The sequence below is a fragment of the Serinus canaria genome, chromosome 5, assembly GCF_022539315.1.
Source record: "Serinus canaria isolate serCan28SL12 chromosome 5, serCan2020, whole genome shotgun sequence".
Taxonomy (NCBI): Eukaryota; Metazoa; Chordata; class Aves; order Passeriformes; family Fringillidae; genus Serinus; species Serinus canaria.
Window position 1 is genome coordinate 3,467,341 of NC_066319.1, and position 19,900 is coordinate 3,487,240.

The window sequence follows — 19,900 nt, forward strand, 5'->3', positions numbered from 1 at the left end:
TGGCTGAGGGACGGTCCCTCTGTCCCGCGGTCCCTCTGTCGCTCTGTCCCGCGGTCCCGCGGCCGCTCTCCCCCGCAAGATGGCGCCGGCCCGGCCCCTCAGCGCGGCCGCGGCCGGAGGCTGCGCCAGGGGGCGCGCGCGGCCCGCTCCGTCCCCGCGGCCGGAAGCGGCGCGCGCGGGGCGGCGGCGGGACATGGATCCTGAGGAGGAGATGCCCGCGCTGTCCGACGGCGAGGGCGCCTGGGACGACGAGGAGGAGGAGGAAGGCGCTGCCGTGGCCCAGCAGACCCGCTGCCTCTTCTGCGACAGGTGGGGGGACGGGGAGCGCGGGGCCCCGTGAGGAGCGCGCTGCCCTGGGTGCGCCGCGCTGCGAGCGGCCGGGCTCGGCCCGCGGGAGGGAGGTCGGGGATCGCGGCTTTGCAGCCTCGCTCTGTAGCGTGCTGATCGCAAACACGGCCTCTGCGGAGCCAAGCGTGAGTTAGATTCAGACGGAAGGAGGGAGTAACGTGGTAATCCTCTTCCCTCGTGCTGAAGCAGCGTGGAGGCTCTTCCTTTCTTTTTCATGAGAGTTTTTATTTCGATGCAGCCGATCAAACTGCCCCACCCACCTTGTGCTGGTGTGGTTTTTACATCTCAGGTTTAACACAGGCTTTGCTCTCAGACAGTTTGGAAGTTAACAGGGTCTCTGGTTTTGCCAAACTAAATTTTTGTGTTCGTTGGCTTTTGCTTCAAAATATTTGACAAACAAGGGAAAAGCTTTGTGAAGCGTGTGAGCCGGTGCCTTGCCATCCTTTCTTAAAGGCAGGAAATGTGTTCTGAGTTGCCCAATGAGTCAGAACAGAGTATATAGCACTCATAAATTAGAAATTAATGTGTCACTATTGCATATTTAATAGTTTGTTATTTACAGGTTGTTTAGTTCTGCTGAAGCTGTGTTCTCCCACTGCAAAACAGAGCATCAGTTTGATATTAGTGATGTGATCCAGAAACATGGTAAGTTTTCTTCGTGATGTGTCGTTTCCTTTTGCGTATGAGTATCTCATTTAAAATAAATTGCAAATATTAATTTGTTTGTAACTGATCTCCTGGTTCGCAGCTGAAGCTTCCAAGATAGAATAAGATGAGCTATTGTAGAAAAATGCTTATACATTTTCTTTATGCTGCCTGCTTTCTCCATGCCTTTTCTACTGGTAAAGCTCTCAACCAGTGACAAAAGTGAGATTGATCTTTGCTCTCTTGTGTTGATTCCTCACTGCCTGAGGAACCAGATACTGCCTGATTGATCTGATCTGATCTGCTGGGAGCTCTTGCCAGACCAGTGATGCTGTTGTTGGTCTCAGGATTTAGCAGAGCCCCATGGCTTGTGTTCTTCAGGTGATCACAGGAAGGCTTACCCTCCTGTGTCTGTTAAGTTCTTTTTAGTCGAGTTTAAGGTTGGCTGTCACTTGAAGCAGTCATTATATACTGTAAGATCTAATCTGGTCTGTTTTCTGTCTAAAATCCAAGAAAAAATATTTTGGGTTTGTCTATGCTGTTCCTGGGGAGAAAACACCGTTAAACTACTATTACTTTTGCCAAGGTGGCAATTTTAAATCAATATTGGTAGGTATTCTTGGTGAGTAGCATCAGTTTACATTCTTTTAAGCAGAAAGCTATGGCTATGAACAGGGGAGCACAGCAGCCTAAAATGTCATCAAGGCAGCTGGTAGGAGATAAGGGTGGCTGTCCTGATGTACTTGTTTGCCAAATGAATGAAATCCCTGTCCATAATTCCCATTTAGATGTGTTCCATTCTTAATCTCTGGCAAATGTATTTGCCTTGAGGGTGAGGATTTCCTGGCTTAGACCTAAAGATAAGAAAAACATAGATGGCAAACTTAAGATAGGAAGAGTGCACTAGAGGGTGATGTACACCCAAGGGGAACTTTGAAACAATTACCAATTGAACAGGTAATTAGTATTCACATAACTGTAAAACATTGGTCTTTTCTGTAATACAAATGCTCTTCTTTTTTTTTTTTTTTTCCCACTCAGGACTCGATTTTTATGGATACATTAAACTAATCAACTTTGTCAGATTAAAGGTAGGTGTGCCACCTGCTACTTCTGTGTTCTGACCCTGGAGAATAGTGATGTGCTTTCAGTTTGCCCATTTCTAATAATTGTGTGAGATTTTGTATTGAAGTTTTAGAAAAAGAAATCATGGCAATTAAGTAGCTGTTGATCTGTTTATCTAGATATGAGGCTGTTTTAATTGTAAATATATTTAATTAATGGGAAATTTTATTTTCAGAAGCGATGTTGAGATTTGCATAAAGCCTCCATGCTGTGTAGTATCATCTTGTTTTATTCGGGTTTTTTGGGCCTTTGACTCTGCTGTCTCACTTCAGAAATGGGTTCACTTCTCAAGAACTGAAGTTTCTCAGTCCTTGCATGTGTGTTGATGTAAAACCCTTTCCTGAGGGTATGAGCTAGCCAGACCCCTCTTTAGTAAGGACAATAACTGATCCCTCAAGTTACAGAACTTAAAACTCTGCTAAAATTATACCTGAGTCAGGAAAGCTAATGGGAACCTGCAGTTTTAAGATAGGCCTTCATTTATTTCTGTGTCTTGTGACTTTGTTCTTTCATTATTCCCTAAAAGTTTAGGTTAAAACTCAATACCATCTGATCTTACTAAATAGTTTTTACTTCAGTCTTCAAATCTTAAATCCTTGAGTTGTTATTTAATGCATAATTGTATAGAGTAAACACAGAAAGGCAAAAACTGAAGTCCAAAACTGACTTTTCTTAACCAAGTATCAATTGGATGCAAACAGGAGAGACAATACAGTGTTTCTGATTTCTGTTCCTACAGCACTGTTCATGTAAGAACACGTGACAGGATTAGTATCTTGGGTTTATTGATTATTCAGACACCTGAGTGAATGTGGTTCCTGAGAGCAGTGCAATCCTGCAAGTATCCAATATCTGTCAATGTGCTGTGCATTACTGCTTGCACAGAATTCCTTGGCCCTGGAGCTGCTTGGGCTTTCTCAGCCTTTGCTACAAAGCTCCTTCAGTAATACCCTGCATATTTTACTGTGTGAAGGAGGACGTCTTTGCTTTTCATTAATTTCTTGAATGAAATTGAAGGGCTGGTGTTTTCAAAGAAACTTAGTGTTCTTCTCCTGTCTAGAAACCAACTGGAGCATATCTGAGTTCTCTCAGCAGCCCACTGCCTTGGGAAGGAGAGGAGTATTTGAAACCAGAACTTGAAGATGATCTCCTTCTTCAGTTTGGTAAATAACTGCTTCAGTATGACTCCTGCTTTGTGGGGTAAATGTGGTATTGTTAGAGTTTGTGACATGAGAAGCATTGTCACTGTTACTCGATTTATGTATCTGAGAAAGTCCACATACTAATTATATCTAATTTAATTATATCTAAACCAAATGTCTCTTCTAGAAATAATCAAACACTGGTATTTAAGGAAGCCTGAATTCTGGATTTATTTGCCTTAACTTAGACCCTGCTTCTAGCATATTTGCTTCTTCTGCCTAGGCTTGTGTTTTGTAGTTAGCCCTGTCAGATTCAGTTGTGCCTTTTGTAAAACAAACAGCTTGTACAAAGCATCCAAGACAGAAACAGCATGAAGTGTTCATGATCTGCTGGGAAAAGATCATAAACACCATTGGTAGGTATTCTTTTTCCTCCCTGTTTCATCAGACATAGAAGATCTTTGTGAACCTGTGAAAGTTTTGCCTTCCAATGGCTTAAGTGACACCATGGTGCTCCTTGAACAATTAAAACATGCGGAACAGAGAGCCAGAGCCGCAGAGGCAGCCTTGGCTAGAGCACAGGATGATCTTCAGAAAATGAAGTAAGTGTCTGAACTGAAGTTTTGGGCTGTTTTTATTTGATGTGTTTTAGATGAGATGTTCTTGTTCAAAGACAAATAGAAATTGAAGGAAGTAGGAGAATGTAACTATGAAATAAACCTTAGGTGGGACTGTAGGTTTGACTTGTCTGTTGTAGATGGTTAGTAAATGTCTTGTAGAGGGTTAGTAAAAACTGTGTAAAAACCTGCATAGATTGAAAGGACAAAGTATGCTTAGGAGAGCTAAGCAAGCACATCACTCAGGTCTTTTCCTTCAGACTACTCATTGTTTTTGAGGTACCTTTCTGTTAGTTCTTTAGATAGGCATTTAAACACTGAGGATGCACACCCTGGAGAAGATAGAGAGACTGGCAGATTGAATACAGGACTCCAGAGTTGTTCAGAGTTGGCTCCAAACAGTAGTTGTTGGTAGAGTTCATTCGCAGTTTGAAGTAACTCTCAGTGAAATTAATAAATCAACTTTTTTCAGCTACTTTTATTTTCAGTATCAGATGAGGGTAGTAAGAATATGCAGTCAGGACATCCCTGTAGCTACTTCTAAATCTTGAGCTCTGCATACGGGTTGATAATGCTCATGGATAACACAGAAATATAAACTTCATTTAAATCCCCTGCAAGCATGATATTTCAAGATCACACTCACTGGGCACTGAGGAACTGAAATTTTATTTAAGAGACTTGAAAGAATAATTCATGTTCTTTTGTGTGAGAAGTTGATCAGCAAACTCTTGTGTTGTAAAATACATTTGAGTGTTTGTTGTACATTTTGACAGTACACGCTTGGAGCTACAGGTAACTAAGTACACCACAATATTTAATGTATTCAAATCTCCTCAGCTGTGAACAATTATTTATGTCAAAAAGGATACATTTTGTCTTCAGGTGAGTTTGAATCTTGCACACAGTGCTTTTCTGGTATTTCTGTGTACATTATGCTTTAATTGATCATAAACAGCAAGAATGAAAAACATTTATCATTGTGCTTCAAAACCTTGGGGGTATTTTGTGTGTGTCTTTCTGCCTTCTTTATGTTCCATTCATTTTCATTTAAAACAAAAAAAACCCCTCACAGGTTATCAGTTATTATTTCTTTTGAGCTCTCCAAACTTCAGTGAGGCTTACAGATTTTTTTTTTTTTGAGGTTAGTGTATCGAGTTATCTGCTCTTGTAAGAGGGAGCCTTTAATTTTTCTTTCTCAATGCAACCTCTTCAATTCAGCAGGGGTCAGCTGGCAGCAAAAATAGCCAGATGTACATCTGATGAAGGAGCAGAGTTTTAAATTATGGACAGATGAGTCAGTTGCATTGTAGTAGTCTAAATGCTGTAATTCAGTGGTTTGTGCTGGAGGTCATTCACAGAATATCATCTGCTCCCTTTCAGGTAAACCTCTGTGAAATAACAACAATAATATTTCTATAAATCAGATCACCTCTAGCATTAGATGTAACTTAGAGATTTAAGAGCACAGCTTGTCTATGCTGAGTTTTTTAATCTGTCACCTCTTTAGAGGTGATGGCTTTTGTTTTTACTTATCTTTTTTCTTGATTAAGAAGCCAGCAGGACAGCTCTGTCTTTGGAATTTCTTTGGTGCTTGTGTTGTGTGCATACATTAGAGGAACTTTTGGCTTAAATAATTTTGAATTAAATCATTTAAATCTCACACAGTGCTAATTATACTTAATTGTATGTCACAGAATCCATTTTATGAAAGTTTAAAGTTGTATCATGTAGATATTTGTATAAAAGTAAAGAAAATGTGAAGTACTGTGGTAAAGAGCAATATTAAGAAAAGATCCAGACCATTTCTGTGTAAAAAAATACAGGAAGTTTCTGAAACTGACAAAATTTCAATACAAAATCCCTTACCATATTCTCTTCTCCATCCAAACTAGCTGAGCAGGGAAGTTTTTGAAATATCAGGAGTGAAATACTATTTTTGGTTTTGTTCTTCTGTAAGGAAGATATTGGTAATGAGATTGTTCCCTACAGTTTCTGTATGTGAAGTTTCCATTTTAGAAAGTATGGTCGCTGTTCAAGGTGGGTGTCAGAGGCTTTGGAGTGGTCTAGGATTTTAGCTTTTGTTGCTGTTGGACTGTAGGCCCTGGAAGAATATTGTCTGGCTGAAGTGGGTTTCCTTTTTCCCTTCATTTTGGGTGCAGTATAATCTGCTTGTTACATCTCCTATATTTTCTTTATAAACCCCTTGGTTTGTGTATTTCGTCATCAAACCTGCTTTGAAGAATGAGAACATGGAATCACAGAATGGTTGAGTTAGAGGGGACCTTAAAGCTCATCCAGTTCCAAACCCCCTGCTATGAGCAGGAACACCTCTCAGGTTGCACAGAGCCCCATCCAACCTGGCCTTGGACACTTCCAGGGATGGGGCATCCACAGCTTCTCTGGGCAGCCTGTGCCAGGGCCTCACTGCCCTCACAGTAAAAAATGTCATCCTAATATCCAGTCTAAACCTACAGTCTTTGAGTTTAAAAGTCATTTGTGCTTGTCCAAAGTCCCTGTCCATATTTCTTGTAGCTCTTTTAGGAGCTAAGGGGCACAGTGGGTTCCCCTGGAGGCTTCTTTTCTCCAGGCTGAGCAATCCCAGCTCTCTCAGCCTTTCTTTACGTGTTGAAGGAATGCTAGACCAGAGAGGAGGGAAAATAAGCAGCATAAAATTCAAGTAATAAATTGAATTTTAAGCTCTTTTTTCTTTTCACCCAAATGGCTCAGTTTTAAAATGCTTCCTTCTCCTTTCCAGTAGTCAACCAGTGTTGTGTGGGCTGCAGTTCTTGTGCTCTTTGTGTAGAGTCCATATCTGCATTACACAGCCTGAAACACCTTGACACGGCCATGCTGGCTTTTATAGCAGCAAGTTCAAAATAGATATTTCTGCCTTAAAAATAGAAACTACCCCCCAGTATTTCACTGCTGATAGTTGCTTGATGTAAGCAGAAAGCTGGGGCTTGCCAGAGGGTGCTGGGGGGTGTGCAGTGCTGCAGCAGCCCCGAGGAGCCTGCAGAGGGAGGATGTGCACACCTAAAGCTGCTGCCATTGTTGCCCAGCCCCTGGGCAGCCTGCACTCCTGCCTTCTCCCAAGCCCTTTCTCCCCCCCCCCGCCCAGCCTCCTTTTCATGGTCCCATAAACACGTCTCAAGGGTATATTTCAAATTGATTACAGACAATTTGCTCAGGATTTTGTGATGAACACAGATGTCAGGAGCAGCTCGTCATCCAGCGCCATTGCAGATCTTCAGGAGGACGAGGATGGCGTTTACTTCAGCTCCTATGGGCATTATGGGATACACGAGGAGATGCTAAAGGTCAGAAAGTCACCACCACTGCATCTTCGTGGGACTAAAGAGGAGAGGTGGAATGAAGTGGGCTGTGTGCCCATAAATATACTGCAGAGCAGCTGCATTTTTAACCCTTTCTGTCCAGGAGAGGTTTTTTGGTGGTACTTGGGCTAAGAGATCATTTTTCAGTTCTATTTCCTTTGTGTAGGTTCTGTTTATGGGAAGCATTAGGAACAGAAAATCATTTACAGTTATGCTTGATAGTACGATACCTGTGCCACAGCCCTACCTTGCCAAAAGCAGCTTTTTCCTGCTTGTTTAAAACATGAAGGATAAAACATAGTGCAGACAGTGAATATTTTTCTTCAGTTTTACATTTTCCTTATAATTGAAATGTGTTAGGCAAGACCATTTCTCAAATATAGTGGTTTTCTCTTGCACTTTGTAAGCAGAAAATGTTACTTGTGCATGGTTTGGTGTATTGATAGCATGACAATGAACTGTCATGTTCATGAACATGCTGGAGCAGTTCCTTTCATATGCTAAAGATTATAAAAGTTTATGCTCAAAACTTCTCAAAGGCAAACCTATGTATGCCCTTTTGACTTTAAAATAAGAAAAAAGTAAGCACAAAGCCCAACAGCTTAAAATTAACTTGTAAATTAAAATGTCTTAATGCTTCCTTTCAGAGAAAATGTCATAGTTGTGAGAGTTATAAGCAGTTTTATCATTTTAAGACATAAATAAAGAAAAAATTCCTGTCTAAAGTCGAGGCAGAATACAGAGCTGTGAAGTGAATTTGTGCCTGCAGCTGGCAAATAAAGCTTTCAGCTTTGTAAATCATTTAGTGGCCCCAGTGCAGAAATACAGATGAATATGTGTTAAGAGTAGTGTGACTGTGAGGTTATTATTAAGGGGAGGAGATTTTACAGAAGCACAGAGATGGCTGCAGAACTAGAAGAATGTTTTCTGAAATGTATGGTCTATAGAACTACAATTGAAATGTAACTTGAAGATAAATAAAAATGATAGGTGTTTGGTTTTGCAGCTGTATAAAGCTGTCATTTGAGATAATGCAGGCTATAGGATGAGGAAGCCTTTCTGTTGGTAGATAAAGTTTACAGTAAATCTGCATCTCTGCACAAGGAGATTGGTACAAAATTGTATTTTACTGATTTAAGGGTATGTTTGTCAGAATGCTTTTAAGAAGACTTTTGACTTTCCAAAACATAGAAACAGGATTGCTTTTATTGTGTGCACATTGAAATTTTTTCTTTATGCAAGGCATTCACTTTGATTTTTTTTCCTGTTTACCTTATTTACATAAATATAGTGGCTTACTACGTGAACATTTTTAAGAAAGCAGCCTTGCTGTCTGAATTGTAAGCCCATTTCTGAAACTGTTCTGTCTTGAAGCCCTTTTTTGTCCTTATGCCTGCTAGTGGTAAGACCAGATTTCAATTTGGGATGTTTTTCTGCAAATACTTGAGAGGTGGAGCAAGAATATTGTTACTTCACACTTCTGAGTCACTGGTGTTTCCCTTACTCTACCTTTTTGCTTGAGAATTTCTTGGCTGTCATCTTAATAATTTTTTTTTACCATTTTACTTAAACCAAAAAAGCATTACATGGGAGAAGTTGAGAAGGGGATTGGTGATTAGAATTCCTAAATGCTTGGCTGTGGCTACAGCTGCTTTGAGTTGGGGCAGTGCTGAAGCCATGTGAGGGGCAGGATGCAAGGCTGAAAGCTTTCCAGCTGGCTGCTTTCTCAATTGATTATTTATTTTTACACTTTTTTGGTCCTCCCAGCAAATCCTAATGTATACTGCAGTAGAGGTAAAGTACTAAAAATAGTTGCTCTGAACATCATAGCAAACCAATATGGTTTTAAAGGGTCATGGTTCTGTTATTAATATTGATTGTGCAGGATTTTAAAGCAGAATATTCTAAAATAAACCCCAACTGCTTCCTTGGGTTGTGTGTGAAATAGTTCTTTTACACATAGAGCTGGATTTTAGGATTTTCAAGCCTCAAAATAATTTTTTGTCTCCAAAATTTATATTGTCATAAAAATGTTCCTGTCACTGGTGTTGATCTTGTTCTTTTATTAAAATAGACTTTGTTCTTTCTCACTATAGAAAATTTCTGTTTCTCTGTTATTTCTAGAAATTCTTAACTTGCTGTAGTAGAAAAATCCCCTAGATTTAATAAAAGTACTGGGATTTTATACTTCAGCATTTTTTGCACTAGACAAAAACTTGCTGATTTTTTTTTTTTATTTGTCTGCAACACTTGAACTGTGACAGCAACTCCAAAACCTATACTTGGCTGTCAATTTGTGTACCTGCTGATGCATGTTAAGAGAATCAGTGTTTTAATAGATTACCTTGCTGGTAAACTGAGCTATGCTGCAGGCTTTTTTATACTAAGATACTATATATGTTTTGTTCTAGGCTTGAAAATATTCCAGCTTCTCTGGCCCTGTTGTATTTCAATCAAACTTATGTACTGTGTTGGACTTTTCATCAAATGGGCTGTATAGCTTTAACTGCTAGCTTGTCATCAGGATTGCAAATCTGCAGCTTGTTCAGAAATAAAACCAAGTTAATTTGATGCATAACTTTTTTTACAGAAATCTCCATGTCACAGGGGTGTCAGAGAACAAAATGATACCAAACATTTTATGAGCTTGTGATTCAAATTTTCACAATTTTGTATTTCAGCTGGTTTCTATTTAAGTTGGTGTAATGTTGACACTCTATTACTGCAGTTCCTGGTTAGTGATGAATAGGTATTAAGATCTTTGAAACATTCAAAAGAAAAGGCAGAATAAGTAAACCATAAAATAGTTCCTTATTTTTCCTCCAGCTGAGGCAACTGGCTTCATTTGCTGCAGTAAATTCTGCAATATTATCATACAGAAGTGTCATGTTTGCAGTGCCCATGTAAATACAGTATGAGCAAAGCATCTCTAGGCCAAGTTGAAGAACAAATTTTTCAGCATTTTTGAATTTTATGCTGTACCTAAGTAGAAGAAGTGAACCCTCTTTGTTCTTTGACTGCCAGGATAAAGTCCGTACGGAGAGCTATCGTGACTTCATCTATCAAAACCCACATATCTTCAAGGATAAGGTGGGTACAACTGCTCAGAACATCCAGTAATTTCTGGGGTTTATTTTGTCTCAAATATGGTAGAAAACCTGCATATTAGCTACTCTGTAGTTCTGGGAGTGGAGATTCCAGTGCCAGGATTTGATCTGATGCACTCTGGCTTTATTAGGTGGTGGAGAGCTGTTGAGCTGCTGGAGGGTGCAGCGTGCTGATAAGAGCAGTGCTGATCTCTATTGTCATTGTGCTGTGTGCCGTGGCAGGGAGCTCATTAATTATCTTGGCGGGGTGAAGTTGAGCCTCTCTTGTCGAGGATATTAGGTGGAATCTCTCTGAGGGCTCTTTACCAGGATTAAGTGAATTTCTATGTATGCCTGATACAGTTAAAACGTCCTGGAAGCCCTGTGTAATTAGGGCTGGGAAAGAATTCATGTGGAACTGATTTTTTTTAATTCGTGCTGTTTCGTGTCTCCAGACTGGGTGGTTATTGTTAAAGGGCTTGGAACTGTGAGCAAGTGCTTCATTTGCAGTGAGGAGGGATTTCAGTGATAGGATCTTACAGTGGTTATGACCCCTGTACAGTAATAATCCTCTTGTCTTTTGTATTTCTGCTGGCTGTTTCTAATGAGTTTGTTGTGGTTTGAGCTTATAGAACCATAGGATGGTTTGGGCTGGAATGGGCCTGCAGGATCATGCAGTTCCAGTCCTTCTGCCCTGGGAAGGGACACTTTCCACTTGACCAGGTTGCTCAGAGCCCCATCCAACCTGGCCTTGAATGGTTTTTTTTTTTCAGGGATGGGGCATTCACACCTTCTCCAGGTGACCTGTGCTGGGGCTTCACCACCCTCAGGGAAGAATTTTTTCCTAGTATCCTATCTAAGTCCACTCTCTTTCATTTAAATCCATTCCCCCTTGTTCTGTCACTCTAAGCCCTTGTAGAGAGTCTGGCTTCATCTTTCTTTTAGGCTCTTTTCAGGTACTGAAAGCAACAGTTAGGTCACCCCAAAGCATTCTCTTTTTCAGGCTGAACAATCCCAGTCCTCTGAGCCTTTCTTTGTAGGAGAGGTGAGAGAGTAGTTCTGTCCTGCCAGAAGGTATTTCAGTGTTTGATAGTGCCTATTCCTTGTATGTTTTACCTTAGTTTTCAGTTGGCAACTCTAGCAGAAAAAAAATAATAATAAATAGTTTTCTTCCCTTTTTTGCCTCAATTCATGTCACAAGCCTGTTTCTACTGAGCATTTTTAAACCCTTTGATTATAGTGAGAGAGCAACCAAAAGTGTCATAGGATTATGCCACCAGGTGACTGTGTCAGTGGGCAGCTCATCTAACAAAGCACAAAGATCAATAAAGGAAAGAAAACTTTCCCGAGAGAAATTTAGTTTCACAGACGCCCCTAGAATTGATAACTGCAGGTTTTTGCAGGTTAAGACTGATCTGAAGTTACACAAAATGTGAGGCCTTGTGGAACAGTAATTTTTCATGATTGATAGTGTGTCTCCTGTGCTTTATGGACACGCTGGGAGTATTCAAAACAAAACATGGAGTAACTGTTAGAGTCAATGATGCTTCAGCCCCAGGAGTAGATACCCATGCTCAGGAAACAGCTTAGGCAGTGTGTGTGCTTACTCTGTTGTAAAAGAATTCAGCTTCTCTGGAGAAAAGCTCAAGTATCCCAACATACACAAACTGATTTCTGAGTGTGGTTTTTGCAGCAGTTTATTGATCAAGGTTACCTCAGATCCATGGTGTGTCCAAACCATCATGGTGTGTCGAGGCTGAACTGAAAGAATCTTGATTGCTTCGAGTTCCCAGTGTCCCCCACCCATGTGACCTGCTTAACCTGTGTGACTGGCCAAATGGTGTAGCTTTCTCTTGGCACATTGCTATGGAGAATAAATGGAGTTTTCTGCACAAATCTGGCTTTGAAGTGACATCTGTTACAGACTTCTGCTGAAGGAGCTGTGTAGGATACTTTGTTTAACTTAATGCATTGTGTAATGCTCTCAGGACTATGCTAAGGGAAAATTCCAAAGGTTGTTTTCCCTTTAATTTTAATAAAAATTTTAAAAAATTGAGGGAAAAGTCTGGTACTGCATTTCCTAGAACTCTCTTGTGGTATTCCTCCCTGGAAAATACATACTAATGCTTTTTGGTTTTTTTTTCTGAGTGGACAATTGTGAGGTAGTTTGGGAGGAGCTTGTTCAAAGAGCTGAATTTTTATACTCACTTTTGATACAAGTCTGCATCCTAGCCTTTAGGATACTAAAGAGGTGTGATTGCATGCTGATAGATGATAGCAGAGTATCTAGGTTTGTTTATTATGCATATTTTATTCAGAACCAGCTAATTTGTTTGTTGTGTCTCAGCTTTCAAAATAAATTATTAAAACTTGGACAAATCCTGCTTGCTGCCTTTGTTTTCAACCTGTCAAATGTATTTGAGATGAGAATGGGACAATTCAGATTACCTGGCAGGAGCAATGAAGGTGGCTGTACTCAGTAAAAGGAAGTGTGGTCCTTGTTACAATGAGAGTATTTTTGGGTGGAAGACTAATTTAGTAAAGCACTGTTGCCATGCTTAGTTTTCATTGTAAGACTGGACTTTGAGTGCTGAAGCTTCAGTGCCATATTCAGGGAATAAAATAAGCTTTTAAACTACTGTCCTACTAAGAGTTCATTGATGAAATGAATTTAGTTGGCCAAAGTCCCTGGCCTCCTGTTTTTCTGAGTTTAAAGCAGGATCTCACTTTTGCTTAGACTGCAGAGGAGGCTGTGAGGCTGCAGTGTGTTGTGGTGTAGTAAAATCACCCGTGCAGCTGCTCCAGCTCTTTGCTGGGAGGCCATATGTGATCACGGCAAGAACGTGTGGGCTGTAGACCCTTGTCCTTAGGCTAATTGATGATCACTCTGCTTGTCTTTCCCTTCCTCACACATATTCCAGCTTGGATGTTTTCCCTCCAGTGCCTCTCTTCCATCCCATCCCCTGCCTAAGGCTAGATGAGTTCCATCTGGGTTTTTAAGTGACCGGGGCAGCTGTCCAACGTGGTGTCTGTTTTGATTTTTTTCCAATTTGTGGTGATTGCTCTCTTTCATGCAACTGTACATCAAGATGATTCTTTCACAGTGGTTTATTTTTGGCTGTGACTTCCAGCTGTCATGGCTCAGTGATTTTGTTAACTACCATAGGTGAAATGTTAGGTGATGTTGGAGGGTGTGAGATTTCAGCAGCTGCAAGAATATTGATTTTTATTTTCTATTCCTGTCTCCAGCAGATTCACAGTTTAGGAATTTCTGTAGCCACAACATGCTCTCACCTTCTGAGCTGTAGAGTTGACTCCTTTTGAAACACAGCTACAGAACAGTTGCAGGTGGAACAAGTAACTCTGTCCACAACTTCCCTTCCCTCTGCACAAGCTGCTGTGGAAGGTCATAATACTGATGGTTTTTAGTTTGTTTCCAGGCTTTAAGTGGCTCTGCAGAGACAGGTTTAGACCATTCCAGTCACTGCTTCCCAGGCCACCAGAGCAGCAGCTCCCTTATGCTGTACTGCTAAGGATGAGCAGCTGGTTTTGTTCATACTGGCTTCAGGATCATTGTTCTGTATCCATCCTCAGAATGGCTAGAATTGTATACAAGGAGGGCAGGCAGACCTGAGGTGCAGAGCATGCCAGTATTTGCTTTGCAGCTCTTTGTCAGGTGAAATGCAAGGTTTTCTTGTCCCAAAGTGAGAGTGATCAGTAGCTGATACACTGGAAAGTGTAGCAGCAGCAGGGTGCATTATTGCCTTATTTTTTGTATTTTTTAAAATATTTTGTAAAATGGGATTATAGTTTTCAAATATGGGATTGATCAGTGAGGAATTTGATGCCTTCTTTGGAAAAATGTTTAATATAATGAAAGCTGTGAGGGTAGATTTTACAGCACTCTGTGCTGTGAGGAGAAGAGACAGTGAAATCAGTTTTCCTTTCTAATAAATTCTATAACTGGTAATTCTGACCCAGTGTTCTTGTTAAGTATGTTTTAAGTTGTACTTTCATTTTAGCTCTTATGTATGGGAAAGTAAGTTCATTCTTTACTGTTCTGATTCTGTTCATGTTTAAATGCTGTACATGAGATGAGTGACTCTATGTAGTGTTTAGAAAATTTATTTTGATTTTCAGACTTCAGAACATTTTTAGATTTAGTGCTGTGAGTTTTTTAACACCATTAGTAAAGCTTATGTTAGACTCATATCAGCTATGAGTCTAACAATAAGACCATTGATGATCTGGCCAGTGCAATAAAATACACCCTCAGAATCTCCAGAGATTCTGTGAAAACATCAAGCCTGGAACTCAGCTTAAAAATCTACTGTAACACATTCATTAGGTTTTTAGCTGTTGAGAATTTCCAGCAGTTACAAGAAATACATTGTTACAATAGGAAGGCCTGAAAAATGCTACTTGGTAAAATATCTGTGAAGCTTTAAACTGCTGGCAGCTCAACTCCACTTTGTCATCAATTTGGTGCTCTTTTCCTAGTTGCTTCACAGTTTTTAACTTTTCAGTCTTCCTGTAGTAGCTGATATGTGATATACAAAAACCCATGCATTTCCATGGATCTTATGGCATACTTTTTCCAGCTGTAGTGGTGAAATTCACTCTTTCATGAAAACTCTAGGGATTCCATCTTAACTGGATTTTTTTTCACTCTATTTTGATTATAAACAGTGCCAAACAGAAGATATTTCCAGGTGTTAAAACTGTTCCAGTGACCATTTTAAAATTTAGTCATCTTGAGCCATAGCTGTTTTGAGGCAGTGTGACCATGTCTAGCAGAGGATTCCTAAATAAAGTTTCTGAATAGACTTTTCATTAAAAACTGCAGCTAGAATATGTTTTCTCAGTTCAATTATTAGTGATTCAATGATTAAAATTGTTCAGGCTCTAATTTCCTTTTTTTCCTCTTCATGTAGCATTTTAGGTGTTTCCCACGGGACTGGGTGAATATGCAGCTGGAATTAGTGGGCTTCCTTGTGGTAGAGTGGGAGTTAAAACTGCAGTTTGACTTGGATGTCTCTGCATGTAACAGTAAGACTTGGTGCCTTCTGTTGGAATATGCCATCTCACTGATGCAGAAAGAAGTGTAGAAAACTCATAGCAAGGAAAATAAGATTGTTTTGCTTTCATTTATTCCTCTCAGGTGGTTTTGGATGTTGGCTGTGGAACTGGAATTCTCTCCATGTTTGCTGCCAAAGCGGGTGCCAAGAAAGTGATTGGAGTTGACCAATCTGAAATCATCTATCAGGCCATGGACATCATTAGGTAGGAGAAGTTGTGGTTGTTAGTTTTCTGTTTCTTTGTAGGAATTTAAAAGAATTTCTATAATTTGTCTGTGTTACAGAAAATAAAAGGCCTACCCTGTCAGCTATTCTCCCCTAATTCAGCAGTGCTGAGGGTGCATCTTGTCCACTTAGGTCTCTAAAGGTGTTCCTTAGTATCAGAACCAGCACTGAGCCCTGAGGGCCACCTCTGGTACCTGGCTGCCAGTTAGGATTTGTACTCCTCCTCTCAACTCTTGAACCTCATGGTCTAGACCCATCTCCTCGGTCATTCATGCACTCCACGTGTCACTAATTTGCCTGTGGAGGATATTTGGGGAGGCTGAGCTAATCTAAAAATCAAGCAGTGACATATGAAGACTTACAAAGGATTTCCTAGGATGAGGTAGGAGGAGTGTAAGTGTCCATGTGCACTGCTGATAGCTGAAGCCTGTATATTTTTTCATTTAGGATGATTTTGTAAGAGCAGCTGTGAGAATAAAACCCAGGTAGATACTGAAGAATTTGGGAATGACAGGTTTCTTTTTGTGCAACGTCAAGTGGAACAGAAGTAATGTTGTCTGTAGGGAATTTGTTAGGTACCACTCACACATTGGTGGTGCAGCACTGCGCACTTGGATGCTGTAAAATTACTCAAATATCTGCTTGGGAAAAGCACCATGTTAAACATTAAATGCATGTTTGACTAAAATACTTCTCTGGCATAAGAACTCATTCCTTAAAGAGAACTTTTCCTCTGAGTTCCTGACATCTTCAGAATGGTTGCAGATGTGAAATAGTGTTTTGTATCTAATGTACTAGATTACAAATTTAGGGGTGTTTTAACTTTCAAAAAGTGCACAAAGTCTTTTGAGTGTTATTTATACTTAGGGGACAGTAGAAGTAACAGTCAATATGTATTATTCTTTGGGGAGGAGAAGGGCAGGTCTCTTAGAAAACCAATGGATCAAAACTCTTAAACTCTTAAGAGTGATGAATTGCCACTCGAAGTATGCATCCAGTAATCAGTAAGGCTGCACATTTATAGGTACTTTCTCCTATAAAAGGTGCAATTCACATTAAAGTCTGCAGTTCACATCAGAACAATTTATATTTGTCTGTTTAAAGCTACTTTTCCTAAAGGAATAAAGGTGACAAAGTTGCAGTGGAATAACATATTTATTGGAACACTAACCAACTCTGTAGCTTAAAAAATGACTCTTGGGGCACACTTCCACCTGTGGTTCAAATGTGTGCTCAATGCTTTTGTCCTTCCCAGAATTCAGGTTAATTTCTAGCATGCTTATTACTGGAAACAGTGCAGCCCATGTGTGTAAGTGAATCAGAATGCATAGCCTGAGTAGCCTTAAAAATAAACTTACTTTAAACTAAATGATTGCCTTTCTTTTTCTTGCCGTGAATAGTCCCTGTCAAATTTCTAGCACAGTGCAATACTTGATTTTTGTCATTCATCACTGTTAAGCTAGAATAGAAAGTTGAAGCAGACTTCCTAAATAACATCTCAGTTTTTCCTACAACGTGTAAACTACATTGTTTGGGTTTTTTAAAGCATGATAATTGAAAACAAGTATGTAGTGAATTAATCCTTTTCCTCTCTGTTGTTTTAAATCATGTCCTTGGATGTGGTCCTTTAGAAAGTTATCTTTAGATCTCTTTTAGTTCTTCTTAAATTATTGTTGTGGGTGGTAGCTCTTTAACATTCCTCACTTTGAACTTCTGATTTTCCTTCTGTTTAGACCATTGAATGTGATGTTAGTAATGAACTGCTATACCCTAACAGAAAACTGTCCTGTGTAGACGATTTAATTTGTCTTTGCAATAGCCCAAGTGTTCAAGGAGCCCTTTGACCTTCTCCTTTCCCTCCTTTCATTCTTCTGTTGTCTCTTAGATTGAATTTTTAATGTCATTACTGGTCTGCATTGAAAGCCAGACAGAATGTAAGAGTAAGATATCAGGAGAGGGAGGGAAGGAGCAGAGATAAGAACTGCGGTGGGAAGATAAATTTCTGTGGTGAGAATACTTTTCTGCCCTCTGCAAGAACAGCCATGGTAATAAAGATAAGTGCAAGAAAGACTAATATGGTTTGCCAAGAAGAAAAGCAGTACATTTCAAGCATTTACACACTTACTAATTTCACTACCATGCAGTTCTTGTTTCAAAACCTGCAGTCCTGTCCCAGTCCCTCCCTCCTTACGCAGGATGGTTGTACCATGACGTGCGTGTGAGCTAATCCCTGCTCCCTGCAGGTACTGAACACTGCAGGTGCATTTGCCCAAATCCCAGTGGGCAGGGTGCCTTGACTGTGCAGTAAGTGTAGTACTGATTTAGAGGGAAGCTCTGTTCTCAGTGACTTTGCAGCTGGTTTGGTTAAATAAAAAACCGAGTCATGCAAAACAGCTTTGTAAGGAAGTTAATTTCCATTGCCGTCCTGGTGTGGTGAGTAGGCTCTGATTGCTGTGGAGGTCAGAGGAGGAGAAATGGAAACAAGCAACTTCTAAATAAAGAGGACCAGCAGTTTTAAATTATCTTCTCTGTTTTCCTGGTTTCTGAAGCTTGCCTATTTGCATGCGTGGCACGTTGGAGGTATACAGATGTACTGCCTGCCATCTTCTCCTGGCACTAAATCTGCTGCAATTTTTAGCTACTTGGAAATGTTCCCTCTGAAATAAAACTGAGGAATAGTACATTCTTGATTAGTTAAACCAAAAAGTTTGTGAGAGGAAGAATGCGAAATATAGCCATCAGTATAGCTCTCTTGACAGCATAAATTGGAAATAAAAACTAATTTGTTTATGTTTTGACTTGCAGATTAAATAAACTTGAAAAGATTATTACATTAGTCAAAGGAAGAATTGAGGAAGTTGATCTGCCTTTGGAAAAAGTGGATGTAATTATATCTGAATGGATGGTAAGGTCCACGGGTATTCGTTTCAAGTTATTTTCAGGAAAAAGATGTGTTTTATTTCATTTGAAAAGTTGGGTTTTTTTTAACCAAAGGATCTGTCATGATTCCAGCAGTGTCTTTGACAATGTCAGAAATGGGATGGCAGTCCTGTTTATGTGATACTCGGACACAATTCCTGGTCCCTCTTGCTCAAGCTCTTTCAAGTCAAGCTTCTCCGAGTACACTAGAGCTTCTCTAGCTGCAGCAAGTTTCTGGTACAAAGTTGGTTTGGAAATCTGTAAAGCACTAAGTCATACTGTTGTGGCTGCTCAGGTGAAAGTAATGGAGAAATATTATGTCAGTCATCTAGCCAGCTCATTCTGATAGGTAAAATACCTTCAGTCTGCAAATTCAGGTAAGGACTCTCCTGACAGTGCAGGAAAGGGGATAAGGAAGGGAGGTGCTGCCTCTGGAAATGTGCAAATACTGGGAGAGCTTGAAAACAATGTTGCTTTTCTTTGCTGAGTTTCAGCATGACAGTAAGAACCCTGATTCAGAAGTACAAAAGAAGTGTGATGGACAGCAGTGTCTAAATGAGCCATCTCCTGGAATCCCCTGGATTTCAGCTGTTGGCCTGTTACCTTTTTTGTGTGGTGGCCAGTAGCTGACCAGTTACACCCCTGTCCTTGCTACCTGCCATTAATCCTAATAAAGAAATCTGTGTTACAAAACCCAGTGCCAGCCTGAGTTTCATTTCATAGTGACTTAGGAATGCTTGTTCCCTATCAAAAATGAGGTAGGAAACATCTCTTTAAGCTGGTTTTTTGTGAACCTCTGCTTCAGTATCCTCATATCACAGGCCTTCAAAAAGCACTTCAAAGCACAGGTTTTCTTCATGTTACTTCCAGCTGCTGGAACTTGAAAATTCCTTTCTGCCTGAAATTTAAGATCGGGATTGAAAGCTTATATTCAATGTTACTTGTTTCATTGTGGGGTTTGTTTCTTTTTTTAACAAACTGTGGCTGTTCTGTTATATACAATGGCCTTTGGTGGGGGGGTCATGCACTCACTGTGACTCCATATGTATCTACCTGTCTTTCAGGGAAAGATGAAGATGAATTGGTTTGCCTTTTTTTGTATATATTTGTTTAATATTACATGTGTCAGTGAACTAGAAATTAGAAATCTGCAGTTTTTCCTGCACTGCTGTGATGTACGTTATTTGAAGCATGAGCTTAATTTAGTGTTGAGGTCAGTGGTTTCAAGGATAGTTTAAGGCATTGGCTTAAACCAGTGATTTAAAAATAGCACATTATGGTTGGTGATTTCTGACAGTATGGTGGCTTCACTAGAAATGTAATTATAGTTTTTTCAGAGAAACTTCTGATCAGCTGCCTAATATGTGCACCAAGATTAAT

At 40.0% G+C, this 19,900-nt stretch overlaps 1 protein-coding gene across 1 annotated transcript in view; it reads left to right on the plus strand.

Moving 5' to 3' along the window:
* Window positions 1-156: 156 nt before the first annotated feature.
* The window catches only part of PRMT3 (protein arginine methyltransferase 3), a 55,006-nt gene continuing 35,262 nt past the window's right edge, over window positions 157-19,900 (plus strand). The window contains exons 1-9 of the mRNA XM_030239848.2: window positions 157-309; window positions 911-993; window positions 2,035-2,084; window positions 3,179-3,281; window positions 3,709-3,862; window positions 7,056-7,197; window positions 10,237-10,302; window positions 15,460-15,581; window positions 18,407-18,506. Of these exons, the coding sequence (XP_030095708.2) occupies window positions 194-309; window positions 911-993; window positions 2,035-2,084; window positions 3,179-3,281; window positions 3,709-3,862; window positions 7,056-7,197; window positions 10,237-10,302; window positions 15,460-15,581; window positions 18,407-18,506 (936 nt within the window). The 5' untranslated portion in view covers window positions 157-193. The remainder of the gene's footprint in view (window positions 310-910; window positions 994-2,034; window positions 2,085-3,178; window positions 3,282-3,708; window positions 3,863-7,055; window positions 7,198-10,236; window positions 10,303-15,459; window positions 15,582-18,406; window positions 18,507-19,900) is intronic.